This window comes from Bubalus kerabau, chromosome 18, assembly GCF_029407905.1.
Source record: "Bubalus kerabau isolate K-KA32 ecotype Philippines breed swamp buffalo chromosome 18, PCC_UOA_SB_1v2, whole genome shotgun sequence".
NCBI classification, from domain to species: Eukaryota; Metazoa; Chordata; class Mammalia; order Artiodactyla; family Bovidae; genus Bubalus; species Bubalus kerabau.
In genome coordinates this window covers 11,954,401-11,968,047 of record NC_073641.1, presented here as the reverse complement: position 1 = coordinate 11,968,047, position 13,647 = coordinate 11,954,401, and the positions used below count along the sequence as shown (strand labels likewise).

General features: G+C 42.7%; 1 protein-coding gene across 4 annotated transcripts in view; it reads right to left on the bottom strand.

Moving 5' to 3' along the window:
* The window catches only part of LOC129632904 (survival motor neuron protein), a 32,620-nt gene extending 26,386 nt beyond the window's left edge, over window positions 1-6,234 (bottom strand). For 2 of the 4 annotated variants that reach the window (XM_055554652.1, XM_055554651.1), the window contains exon 1: window positions 6,080-6,234. In XM_055554652.1, coding sequence (XP_055410627.1) covers window positions 6,080-6,154 — 75 coding nt within the window. In that variant the 5' untranslated portion in view covers window positions 6,155-6,234. The remainder of the gene's footprint in view (window positions 1-6,079) is intronic. The other 2 variants (XM_055554654.1, XM_055554653.1) reach the window with 1 other exon arrangement.
* Window positions 6,235-13,647: the final 7,413 nt, after the last annotated feature.

Sequence of the window (13,647 nt, the reverse complement as noted above, 5' to 3'; positions counted from 1 at the left end):
AGGAATGAATAACTGATACATAAATGGATGAAATGCAAAATATGCTGAATAAAAGATGCCATATTAAAAAAGAGATTTCGTGTTTGTAAAATTCTAGAAAATGCAGACTAAACAAGGCTGATAGAAAGTGGATCAGCAGTTGTCTGGGGACAGGACATGAGGAGGGATGAAAGGGAAGAATTACAAAGGGGTATAAAGAAATTCAAATCGTCCCACACACTGGGAGTACATGGAGAAGCCGGGACAATATGAAGAAAAGAGACGGCTTGTCGGTCCCTAGCTGCTCAGTCACCAGCTACTATAGCTCCGACAACTATGTGCATGCAAACATGTGAAAGGAATGAAGGAGACCCAGCCACCGAGACCTTCACAGGCTCCTGCCCCACGGAAATTATGAGAAAAACTAAAGTGATTATTGTTCTAAGCCACCAAGTTTTGGGTGACTTGTTACCCAGCAATAGCAAAGAGAACAGACCATCAGGACTGCCTTTCATTTGTTCCTCAGTCATCAACAGTAGCCCACCTCTGTCCCTACAGGCATTTCAAACTGAAATGTCTTCTCCATATCTCTCAAATCAGTGCGCCAGAGGTGGGGAAGGAATCTTCCTTGTTCCTCACCTCCACTTCCAGCTGATTCTTCCTCCCTAAAACTCCCAGGTTTGAAAATTCTGTCACCAAACTCCACTGTCCACTATCCCTTCTCACAGCAATCACCTACAGCCTCCTGGGTCACCCTGCTTCATTCCCTGAGGTTGATATCCCAGTACTCTCTCCAACACTACTCCTGTATAAGTTTTGGTTATTTAAAAACCCATGTACATGATCCTTCCAATACCCTATCCTTGTTAGTTCTTTATATGCTTCGCTACCAATGACCTTTTAGAGTGCCCAGTCTCAGCTACCCACTTCTATGGTTTTAATATAATCATTAACTACAACCTCTCTATAAACTCAACTAAGAATCCTACTCTCCAGCTACCACCTGCCAGGCTCTCCAACTTACTCCTAGTAGGCTGATGATCATCTCACCTCCCTGGGGCTGGTGAAACTGTGACCTCCCCACTTTTTAAACTATCTCTCACCATCCTAATGTCCTCCCTTTCTTTCTTAGCGAGCTTAAATTCCACCATCAGTCAAGAAGATAACTCTCTGTACTGGCCTCCTCACTTCATACTAGGTTAAAACCATAACCCTATTAATTTCCACTATTCATTGACTTTGTCTGCCCTCCCACACCTGGATTTGAATTTAGCTAATGAAAAACACCCAGTTGTGGATGTGACTGGTGATAGAAGCAAGGTTCGATGCTATAAAGAGCAATATTGCATAGGAACCTGGAATGTCAGGTCCATGAATCAAGGCAAATTGGATGTGGTCAAACAAAAGATGGCAAGAGTGAACGTCGACATTCTAGGAATCAGGGAACTCAAATGGACTGGAATGGGTGAATTTAACTCAGATGACCATATCTACTATTGCGGGCAGGAATCCCTCAGAAGAAATGGAGCAGCCATCATGGTCAACAAAAAAGTTCAAAATGCAGTACTTGGATGCAATCTCAAAAACGGAATATCACAGTAATCCAAGTCTATGCCCCAACCAGTAACGCTGAAGAAGCTGAAGTTGAACGGTTCTATGAAGACCTACAAGACCTTTTAGAACTAACACCCCAAAAAGATGTCCTTTTCATTATAGGGGACTGGAATGTAAAAGTAGGAAGTCAAGAAACACCTGGAGTAATGGGCAAATTTGGCCTTGGAATATGGAGTGAAGCAGGGCAAAGACTAATAGAGTTTTGCCAAGAAAATGCACTGGTCATAGCAAATACCCTCTTCCAATAACACAAGAGAAGACTCTACACATGGACATCATGAGATGGTCAACAGCAAAATCAGATTGATTATATTCTTTGCAGCCAAAGATGAGGAAGCTCTATACAGTCAACAAAAACAAGACCAGGAGCTGACTGTGGCTCAGATCATGAACTCCTTATTGACAAATTCAGACTTAAATTGAAGAAAGTAGGGAAAACCACTAGACCATTCAGGTATGACCTAAATCAAATCCCTTATGATTATACAGTGGAAGTGAGAAATAGATTTAAGGGCCTAGATCTGATAGATGGAGTGCCTGATGAACTATGGAATGAGGTTCGTGACATTGTACAGGAGACAGGGATCAAGACCATCCCCATGGAAAAGAAATGCAAAAAAGCAAAATGGCTGTCTGGGGAGGCCTTACAAATAGCTGTGAAAAGAAGAGAAGTGAAAAGCAAAGGAGAAAAGGAAAGATATAAGCATCTGAATGCAGAGTTCCAAAGAATAGCAAGAAGAGATCCGAAAGCCTTCCTCAGCGATCAGTGCAAAGAAATAGAAGAAAACAACAGAATGGGAAAGACTAGAAATCTCTTCAAGAAAATTAGATATACCAAGGGAACATTTCATGCAAAGATGGGCTTGATAAAGGACAGAAATGGTATGGACCTAACAGAAGCAGAAGATATTAAGAAGAGGTGGCAAGAATAGACAGAAGAACTGTACAAAAAAGATCTTCACGACCCAGATAATCACGATGGTGTGATCACTGACCTAGAGCCAGACATCCTGGAATGTGAAGTCAAGTGGGCCTTAGGAAGCATCACTACGAACAAAGCTAGTGGAGGTGATGGAATTCCAGTTGAGCTATTTCAAATCCTGAAAGATGATGCTGTGAAAGTGCTGCACTCAATATGTCAGCAAATTTGGAAAACTCAGCAGTGGCCACAGGACTGGAAAATGTCAGTTTTTATTCCAATCCCAAAGAAAGGCAATGCCAAAGAATGCTCAAGTGAAAGTGAAAGTGAAGTTGCTCAGTCGTATCCAACTCTTTGCGACCCCATGGACTGTAGCCTATCAGGCTCCTCCGTCCATGGGATTTTCCAGACAAGAGTGCTGGAGTGGATTGCCATTTCCTTCTCCAGGGGATCTTCCCGATGCAAGGAATCGAACCCGGGTCTCCCGCATTGCAGGCAGACACTTTACCGTCTGAGCCACCAGGGAAGCCCCAAACTACCGCACAATTGCACTCATCTCACACGCTAGTAAAGTAATGCTCAAAATTCTCCAAGCCAGGCTTCAGCAATACGTGAACCGTGAACTTCCAGTTGTTCAAGCTGGTTTTAGAAAAGGCAGAGGAACCAGAGATCAAATTGCCAACATCTGCTGGATCAAGGAAAAAGCAAGAGAGTTCCAGAAAAACATCTATTTCTGCTTTATTGATTATGCCAAAGCCTTTGACTGTGTGGATTACAATCAACTGTGGAAAATCCTGAAAGAGATGGGAATACCAGACCACCTGATCTGCCTCTTGAGAAATTTGTATGCAGGTCAGGAAGCAACAGTTAGAACTGGACATGGAACAACAGAGTGGTTCCAAATAGGAAAAGGAGTACATCAACGCTGTATATTGTCACCCTGCTTATTTAACTTATATGCAGAGTACATCATGTTAATACTGGGCTGGAAGAAGCACAAGCTGGAATCAAGATTGCTGGGAGAAATATCAATACCTCAGATATGCAGATGACACCACCCTTATGGCAGAAAGTGAAGAGGAACTAGAAAGCCTCTTGATGAAGGTGAAAGAGGAGAGTGAAAAAGTTGGCTTAAAGCTGAACATTCAGAAAATGAAGATCATGGCATCTGGTCCCATCACTTCATGGGAAATAGATGGGGAAACAGTGGAAACAGTGTCAGACTTTATTTTTTTGGGCTCCAAAATCACTGCAGATGGTGACTGCAGCCATGAAATTAAAAGACGCTTATTCCTTGGAAGAAAAGTTATGACCAACCTAGATAGCATATTGAAAAGCAGAGACATTACTTTGCCAACAAAGGTCCGTCTAGTCAAGGCTATGGTTTTTCCTGTGGTCATGTATGGATGTGAGAGTCGGACTGTGAAGAAAGCTGAGTACCGAAGAATTGATGCTTTTGAAGTGTGGTGTTGGAGAAGACTCTTGGGAATCCCTTGGACTGCAAGGAGATCCAACCAGTCCATTCTGAAGGAGATCTGCCCTGGGATTTCTTTGGAAGGAATGATGCTAAAGCTGAAACTCCAGTACTTTGGCCACCTCATGCCAAGAGTTGACTCACTGGAAAACACCCTGATGCTGGGAGGGATTGGGGGCAGGAGGAGAAGGGGACGACAGAGGATGAGATGGCTGGATGGCATCACTGACTCGATGGATGTGAGTCTGAGTGAACTCCAGGAGTTGGTGATGGACAGGGAGGCCTGGCGCGCTGCGATTCATGGGATTGCAAAGAGTCGGACACAACTGAGCGACTGAACTGAACGAAAAACACGATCATGCTATTGATTCTCCTTTAAATTCATAACCACAAATCTGAAGTAGGCCTTGAATGTTGCCTAGCAACAATTCCACTACATTTAATCCAACACTCACCCATTCTCCTAAAGACTCACTTCCTACCTTCTCTCTTCCCTAACCTCCAACACCTGACCCCTGCTCCCTCCTCACTACTGATGACTTGCTTTTTTTACTGAGAGAATAGCAACAATCAAACGGAGAAGGCAATGGCACCCCACTCCAGTACTCTTGCCTGGAAAATTCCATGGATGGAGGAGCCTGGAAGGCTGCAGTCCATGGGGTCGCTGAGGGTCGGACACCACTGAGCGACTTCACTTTCACTTTTCACTTTCATGCATTGGAGAAGGAAATGGCAACCACTCCAGTGCTGTTGCCTGGAGAATCCCAGGGACGGGGGAGCCTGGTGGGCTGCCATCTCTGGCGTCACACAGAGTAGGACATGACTAAGTGACTTAGCAGTAGCAGCAACAATCAAAACAGAATTTTCATAATCTCCTGCCACTCTATCTGCCCATCGACACAAATCTGTACCCATATAACTGAACTGTCAATATTTCTAACAAAGGCCAAATCTATTCCCTCCTACCTACTCTAGAACATTGCTGCCGCAATCCTCTTCTTTCTTCTGCGAAATCAATTATATCGTCCTTATTGGATCTTTCCTATCAGCCCACAAACACGCTGAAACATTGTTCCCATCTTCAAAATAAAAAACCAATTAAGAATCCTCTTTATCTCACTCCCTCTCCATCTGATTTCTGTGTCTTCCAGTACCCACAATAAAACTTGAAATATTTGCTTATATGTGTTGCATTGAATTTCTCCTCTCCGACTATTGAACTCGCTCCAATCCCATTTCACTCAAGAATGAGTTCTAAACTACCACAACATTGTTAATCGGCTATGCTGCTGCTGCTGCTGCTGCTAAGTCGCTTCAGTCGTGTCCGACTCTGTGCGACCCCATAGATGGCAGCCCACCAGGCTCCCCCTTCCCTGGGATTCTCCAGGCAAGAACACTGGAGTGGGCTGCCATTTCCTTCTCCAATGCATGAAAGCGAAGTCGCTCAGTCGTGTCCAACTTTTCGAGACCCCATGGACTGCAGCCTACCAGGCTCCTCCGACCATGGGATTTTCCAGGCAAGAGTACTGGAGTGGGGTGCCATATTCCAATACAAAAGATAAAAAAAAAAATTTTTTTTTAAAGAATAAGTTCTAATCTTACCCCCTTATAAACCTAATCTACCTGTAGTCTTCCCCATCTTAGTAAAAGGCAACTTAATCTTTTCAGTTCTTCAGAACAATCTTGGAGTTATCCTTCTCTTTCCTCTCTCAAGCCTCTATTATTGTATCCACGTGCACAACCTGTTGCCTCCGATTTCAAAATATATCCAGAATCCAAGTGATTTTGCTCTTCACGGCTAACAATTGGATCATTTCAATAAACACCTAACTAGTTTCCCTGCTTCGCCCTGGCCTGTCCCCACACAGCTCCCACCCCCTCTCAGAGCTAGGGGGTGGACAGCCAAGGGACAGTCAAGTGGCGGCAGCGCTCAAAGTCAGTACGGAGCCCAAACTGGGCGAAGGAGGAGTTTAAGGCTGAGGCTCCCAGGTGGGGCAAGATGTAGAAACATGCGGATCACGGCCGCGCAGTCAGCGGACCGGCTGGGGAAGGAGCGCGGGGGTCGGTGGGCGATAGCGCGGCCTCAACCTCACCTCGCCAGTGCCGCGCCGGAACAGTACCGAGTCCTCTGGCTCCGGGAAGCCGCCGCCGCCTCCGCCCATCGCCATGGCTAGCCTGCTGCCGGGTGCGCGGCGTGGGCTCCGTCCCTTGGCGAGTGACGACTTCCGCCGCCCGGCCTCTGGGACCGGAAGAGCATGGCGGCCGGGGACTGTCGGCCGGCGTCAGGGGTGCCCCGCGTGCTCTCCGCCCGCGGGCGCCACCTGCCTCCGTCGGCTTCCGTCGGGCGCGTTGGTGTGCCCTCTCTGTATCCTTTAAGTTCTTTGATTTCACTCTTTCGTCTGCTCGTAGAGTGTTTCGACCCGTTTTTTGTTTTAAACAATAAGTCCTCTTAGAAAAATGGTGTTCGTTGCAGGTCACTTAGAAAATATGGGTAAGCAAGAAGTAAAAATCGGTCCATTGTTAACCGATAATTATATAGCTGCCTTTTTTTTTTTTTAAGTGCTTTTAAGACATTCATGTACTTCTGCTAAGTTGCTTCAGTCGTGTCCGACTTTGTGTGACCCTATGGACTGTAGTCCACCAGGCTCCGCTGTCCATGGGATTCTCCAGACTGCAGGGGGTTGCCATTTCCTCCTTCAGGAGATGGTCCCCATCCAGGGATTGAATCTCCATCTCTTTGCAGTCTTCTACATTGGCAAGGATGGAAGGATGTGTGGGTCCTCAGTCATGTCCAGCTCTTCCCGACCCTATGGACTGTGGCCCGCCAGACTTCTCTGTCCATGGGGATTCTCCAGGCAAGAATACTGGAGTGGGTTGCCATGCCCTCCTCCAAGGGATCTTCATAAGCCAGGGATCGAACCCACATCTCTTGCGTTTCCTCCATTAGCAGGCAGGTTCTTTACCACTAGCGCCACCTGGGAAGCCCCTTTATGTACTTATGTTCACAGCAATCTTTTGAATTAGGGGCTGTTATTACCATTTAATGGAGAAGGAAATGGCAGCCCACTCCAGTATTCTTGCCTGGAGAATCCCATGAACAGAGGAGCCTGGCAGGCTACAGTCCATGGGGTCGCACAGAGTCGGACACGATTGAAGCGACTTAGCATGGCAAGGCGTTCCCATTTAAAGATGAGGAAACTGAGGCACAGAGCATTTACACAGCCATCTGGAATCCAGCATTCCTTTAACACGGCCCAGCCATAGCATTTGGCTTAATATTTTCCCAAATCTTCTTGTGACTTTTTGAACTTAAAAACATTAATTGTATTGTTTTTTTTAATCTTTGTGTTTACATGGGTCAAGCAAGTTTTTAGTTCTTTGTAGAAGCTTACCCTATACTTTTCTAGTATTCCTTACTGAGCATTTAGACTTGCTAAATGGCTTCCATGTTCCTATTGTAAGTGAATTTTTTTTAAAAGTCAGGGAAATTTGAGAGCTCCCTTAGGCTTCTGTAGATACCAGAAATAGATGTATTTTTTAAACGCTCACTTAGATTTCTTCAGTCATAATTCTCACAATGGCAATATGATGCAGAAGTTTAAACAGTTTGGAACCAGGTTTCTTTTTATTTAAAGTTTTTTAGATAGACTTTACATTTTATAATACTCATCATTTAAAAAAATTTGTTGGTTTTTGGCTGTGCTGGGTCTTCCTTGCTGCATGGTCTTTCTCTAGTTGTGGCAAGGGAGCCTATTCATTATTTAAGGCGTACAATTTAGTGGGTTTTAGTATAGTCACAAGACTGTGCATTTCCACCACTAAATTACAAAATGTTTTAATCACCCCCCAAAAGAAACCTCGTATCCAGTAAAGTCACTCCACATGCTCTCCTTTTCCCAGTCCCTCACAACCACTAACCTACTGTCTAGATTTGCTTGCTCTGGATATTTCATGTAAATGGCATCATATGTGATGTTTTATGCCTTTCTTCACTTAGCATGTTTTCAAGGAGGAATTAGCTTTAATTAGTATTTAATGGCAAGTTTCTTTAATGAAAAAGTATTTCTACTTACCAGAAAGTAAAGAAGTAAATTTCCCCTTACTTGCTTCCTCAATAAAAATGAACTACAGCAATTTTTGTTATCAGAGAAAACATGTTCTTTTTTTCTTGATGGTGACATCCAGATTTGAATCACTATATGGATTTTACAAAGTTATTGCACATGATAGACAAAGCACTCAAAGCATAGGGTAGTGGATTTTCAAAGGAAACCATTTCATCAGATGTGAAGGCACTTATGTAAATATTAAATTTAACATCACAATCATGGAGGGTCCTGGGTCTGAGTACCTTGCCTGACACCAGACAGGGGCCCCATACACATGGCTGAATGTGTAATTCCCCCTACTGCAGGAACGGCTCCATTCTCTGAGGCCCTAGGACCCTCTTACAGGCTAGTCCTGGTGGTTCTGCCCTGTACACACAACACTCTGTTTTCATATTCTGTTTTTCCTGCTAGCAGCCCCTGTGAGCAAGTGTCATCACGTTTTATCTCTGTTCTCATGAGGCAGTTCCCAGTAAGTGATGCCTAAAAAGTGTTTGGTAAATCAATGAATTGTGGGAACCCAACCCAGCTCTGACACTTCTGTCAGTAGGCTAGTCTGCTGCTGCTGCTGCTGCTGCTAAGTCGCTTCAGTCGTGTCCGACTCTGTGCGACCCCTACTAGAGGAAGGTTATTCACAGATGTATAAATGGCACTTGCGTGAGAAAGAATTTCATTAAGTAGACCTCCAGATGTTCAAGCTGGATTTAGAAAAGGCAGAGGAACCAGAGATCAAATTGCCAATATCCACTGGATCCTTGAAAAAGCAAGAGAGTTCCAGAAAAATATATGCTTAATTGACTATGCCAAAGCCTTTGACTCTGTTGATCAATACAAACTGTGGAAAATTCTTCAAGAATGGGAATACCAGACCACCTTACTGGCCTCCTGAGAAATCTGTATGCAGGTCAAGAAGCAACACTTAGAAATGGACATGGAACAATGGATAGGTTGCAAATTGGGAAAGGAGTACGTCAAGGCTGTATATTGTCACCCTGCTTATTTAACTTATATGCAGAGTACGTCATGTGAAATTCCAGGCTGGATGAAGCACAAGCTGGAATCAAAATTGCCAAGAGAAATATCAATAACCTCAGATATGCAGATTACACCACCCTTATGGCAGAAAGCAAAGAGGAACTGAAAAGGGACTGTTGGGCCATTTCTTAGCATCTGATCCAGTTGGTGAGGAAAGTGACAGCATTCCAAAGAAGGCTGTTGAAAGAAACAACTCTTGCCCAGTAACAGCTCTTTTGCTTAAAGTTGCCTTCCCACCGTCACTGGAGCTGTTTTCAAGTTATCGTGAAATGCCAACAGATGGTGTGGGTTAACTTTAACAGTAAATCATGGCTTCATAGATTAATTAATTGCTGCACAAATAAGTTGATGTATATGCTTTTAAATCTTACATAACAAGAAATAAAACAAGTCAAACCATTTTTTTCTTTGAAGAACTAAAAGAACAGAGTGTCTCTGATGATCTTGAAAACTGTATACTGGCTTCAAGGCAGATTGTTCTGTAATTTGAACAACAATAATGTAGAACTTTTCATACATGTTTATAAAATAAACCTTAGAAGAAAAAACCTTAACTTCATGAACTGGAACCAGTCTTTGTGCATATGGCATTTTCACACCAAAAACTACATTTGGTGAATCTTGGAACTTGCCATGATCAAGTAAGCGATTCAAATGATTAGTGAACAAGTTTCCACTTAGGGTAATATATATCCGTGCTGGGATGGATTGGGGGCAAGAGAAGGGGACGACAGCGGATGAGATGGCTGGATGGCATCACTGACTCGATGGACTGAGTCTCAGTGAACTCCAGGAGTTGGTGATGGACAGGGAGGCCTGGCGTGCTGCGATTCATGGGGTCGAAAAGAGTCGGACACGACTGAGCAACTGATCTGATCTGATCTGATTGTCATGTAGAACAGCCAATAAACAAAAGACCAAAACCAATTAGTTCCTCACTTTTACCTTCTCTTCAGAGTCTATCTGAAGGATAGATCAGGATATCAGAGATGTGTCAGTGATTTGTGTACAAGAATGCTCACTATTAAAGCAGCAGAAATTTGAAAATTCCAAAGGATGTTTTGGAAGAATATTTGAATGATATTATGGACAGATAGTAACATAATTCATAAAAGACATAGATATACTCACTCATCCAGTATGTATAAAGTTTGGATTCATTTCCCTCACATCATACACCAAAATACATTCTGGGTGACTTTTTATAAAGTAACCTTTGGGATGGGGGAGATTTTAAGACAGAAATAAGAAACTATGCAAGGACTGAAAACTCAAATACCTTTTGGGGGTCAAGCAGGAAAAGGAGATGAGTTAAAGAGTAAGCAATAAGGGGTGCTGGGTACTGTAATCAGTTAAGACTATCCCTCTGCATACCTCCGCACCCCCACTCACTCCACCTACTTCCCATCCTAAACAAAGGCATTCAAGTTCACAGTAAAAAATTTTAACATGTCAGGACAAGTCTGCTGGTTGTCAGTCTGCATCTTCAGTTAATAAAGAAACTGCACATTTAAATCAAAACTACAATGAGATATCACCTCATATCAGTCAGAATGGCCATCACCAAAAAGCCCACAAATAAATGCTGTAGAGAGTGTGGCGAGAAGGGAACCTCCTACACTACTATTGGTGGGAATGTAAATTGCTACAGCCACCATGGAGAACAGTATGGAGGTTTCTTAAAAACTAAAAACAGAACTACCACATAAATCCTGTAAGCCCACTCCTGGGCTTACATCTGGGGAAAACCGTAATTCAAAAAGATGCATGCACCCCAATAATCACTGGAGCACTATTTACAATAGCTGAGACATGGAAGCAATGTCATTGACCGCAATATGGATAGACCTAGAGATTACTGTACTAAGTGAAGTAAGCCAGAGAAAGATCCCATGTAATATTGCTTACATTTGGAATCTAAGAGAAAAAGATACAAAAAAACATATGTACAAAACAGAAATAGACCCACAGACATAAAAAACAAATTTATGGTTACCAAAGGGGACAAGGAGTGGGAGAGAGAAATTAGGATTTCAGAATTAACATATACACCCAACTAGATGTAAAATAGATAATGAATACAGACCTATTGCATAGCACAGGGAACTATGAAACTCAATATTTTGTAATAACCTATGAAGGAAAGGAATCTGAAAAAAATATACATATATGTATGTATAACTGAATCACTTTGCTGTACACCTGAAACACAACATTTTAAATCAACTATATACCTCAATTAAAAAAAGAAACTAGGCATTTGATCATGTAAATAACAACTGACAAAAATGATGTAAGTAAAATGAAAGGACAATAATTTAGAAAATATTTGTAACAAGAAAAGTGAATATTCTTTAATATATATAAAAAAAGCTTTGTCAAATACAAATAACAGCAAAGTAAGCTAGTCATAGAAGAAAAACCCAAAAGAGCCAATAAATATTGAACAAACGTTCAAACTCTGGAAGCTCCAAATTCAGTCTGCTTGGATTCATATTCTTAACCTGCCACTAACTAGATGGGTGACCTTGGGGAAAGTCCTTAATCAAAACCTCAGTTTCCGAGTTGCCAGTCCACGTTCGATGCATGATACTGGATACTTGGGGCTGGTGCACTGGGACGACTCAGAGGGATGGTATGGGGAGGGAGGAGGGAGGAGGGTTCAGGATAGGGAACACATGTAGACCTGTGGCGGATTCATTTTGATTATTTGGCAAAACTAATACAATTATGTAAAGTTTAAAAATAAAATAAAAAAAATTAAAAAAAAAATCACCTCAGTTTTGGGGGGGCGGGAAAAAAAAAACACACCTCAGTTTCCATAAAATCTATAAAAATGAACATAACAGGACTTCCCTGGTGGTCCAGTGGATAAGAATCTGCCTGCCAATACAGAGGACACGGGTTCAATGCCTCAGTTCAGTTCAGCCACTCAGTTGTGTCAGACTCTTTGCAACCCCATGGACTGCAGCACACTGAGCTTCCCTGTCTATCACCAGTTCCTGAAACTTGCTCAAACTCACGTCCATCGAGTTGGTGATGCCATTCAACCATCTCATCCTCTGTTGTCCCCTTCTCCTCCCACCTTCAATCTTTCCCAGCATCAGGGTCTTTTCAAATGAGTCTGTTCTTTGCATCAGGTAGCCAAACTATTGGAGTTTCAACGTCAGCATCAGTCCTTCCAATGAATATTCAAGACAGATATCCTTTAGGATGAACTGGTGGATGGTTGGATCTCCTTGCAGTCCAAGGAACTCTCAAGAGTCTTCTCCAACACCACAGTTCAAAAGCATCAATTCTTCAGTCCTCAGCTTTCTTTATAGTTCAACTCTCACATCCATACATGACCACTGGAAAAACCATAGCCTTGACTAGACAGACCTTTGTTGGTAAAGTGATATCTCTGCTTTTTAATATGCTGTCTAGGTTGGTCATAGCTTTTTTTCCAAGGAGCAAGCCTCTTTTAATTTTATGGCTGCAGTCACCATCTGCAGTGATTTTGGAGCCCCCCAAAATAAAGTCTCTCACTGTTTCCATTGTTTCCCCATCTATATGCCATGAAATGATGGAACTGGATGCCATAATCTTCGTTTTCTGAATGTTGAGCTTTAAGCCAACTTTTTCACTCTCTTCTTTCACTTTCATCAAGAGGCTCTTTAGTTCTTTGCTTTCTGCCATAAGAGTGGTGTCATCTGCATATCTGAGGTTATTGATATTTCTCTCGGCAATCTTGGTTCCAGCTTGTGCTTCATCTAGCCTGGCATTTCACATGATGTACTCTGCATATAAGTTAAATAAGCAGGGTGACAATATACAAGCTTGATGTACTCCTTTCCCTATTTGGAACCAGTCTGTTGTTCCATGTCCAGTTCTAACTGTTGCTTCTTGACCTGCATACAGATTTCTCAGGAGGCAGGTAAGGTGGTCTGGTATTCCCATCTCTTTAAGAATTTTCCAGTTTGTTGTGATCCACACAGTCAAAGGCTTTGGCATAGTCAATAAAGCAGAAATAGATGTTTTTCTGGAACTCTTGCTTTTTTGATGAGCCAACTGACGTTGACAATTTGATCTCTGGTTCCTCTGCCTTTTCTAAATCCAGCTTGAACATTTGGAAGTTCGTGGCTCACATACTTTTGAAGCCTGGCTTGGAGAAAAAATTTTGAGCATTACTTTACTAGCATGTGAGATGAGTGCAATTGTGCAGTAGTTTGAGCATTGTTTGGCATTGCCTTTCTTTGGGGGTGGAATGAATACTGACCATTTCCAGTCCTGTGGCCACTGCTGAGTTTTCCAAATTTGCTGGCATATTGAGTGCAGCAGCATCTTTTGGGATTTGAAATAGCTCAATTGGAATTCCATCACCTTCACTAGCTTTGTTTGTAGTGATGCTTCCTAAGGCCCACTTGACTTCACATTTCAGGATGTCTGGGTCTAGGTGAGTGATCACACCATCATGGTTATCTGTGTCATGAAGATCTTTTCTGTACAGTTCTTCTATGTATTCTTGCCAGCTCTTAATA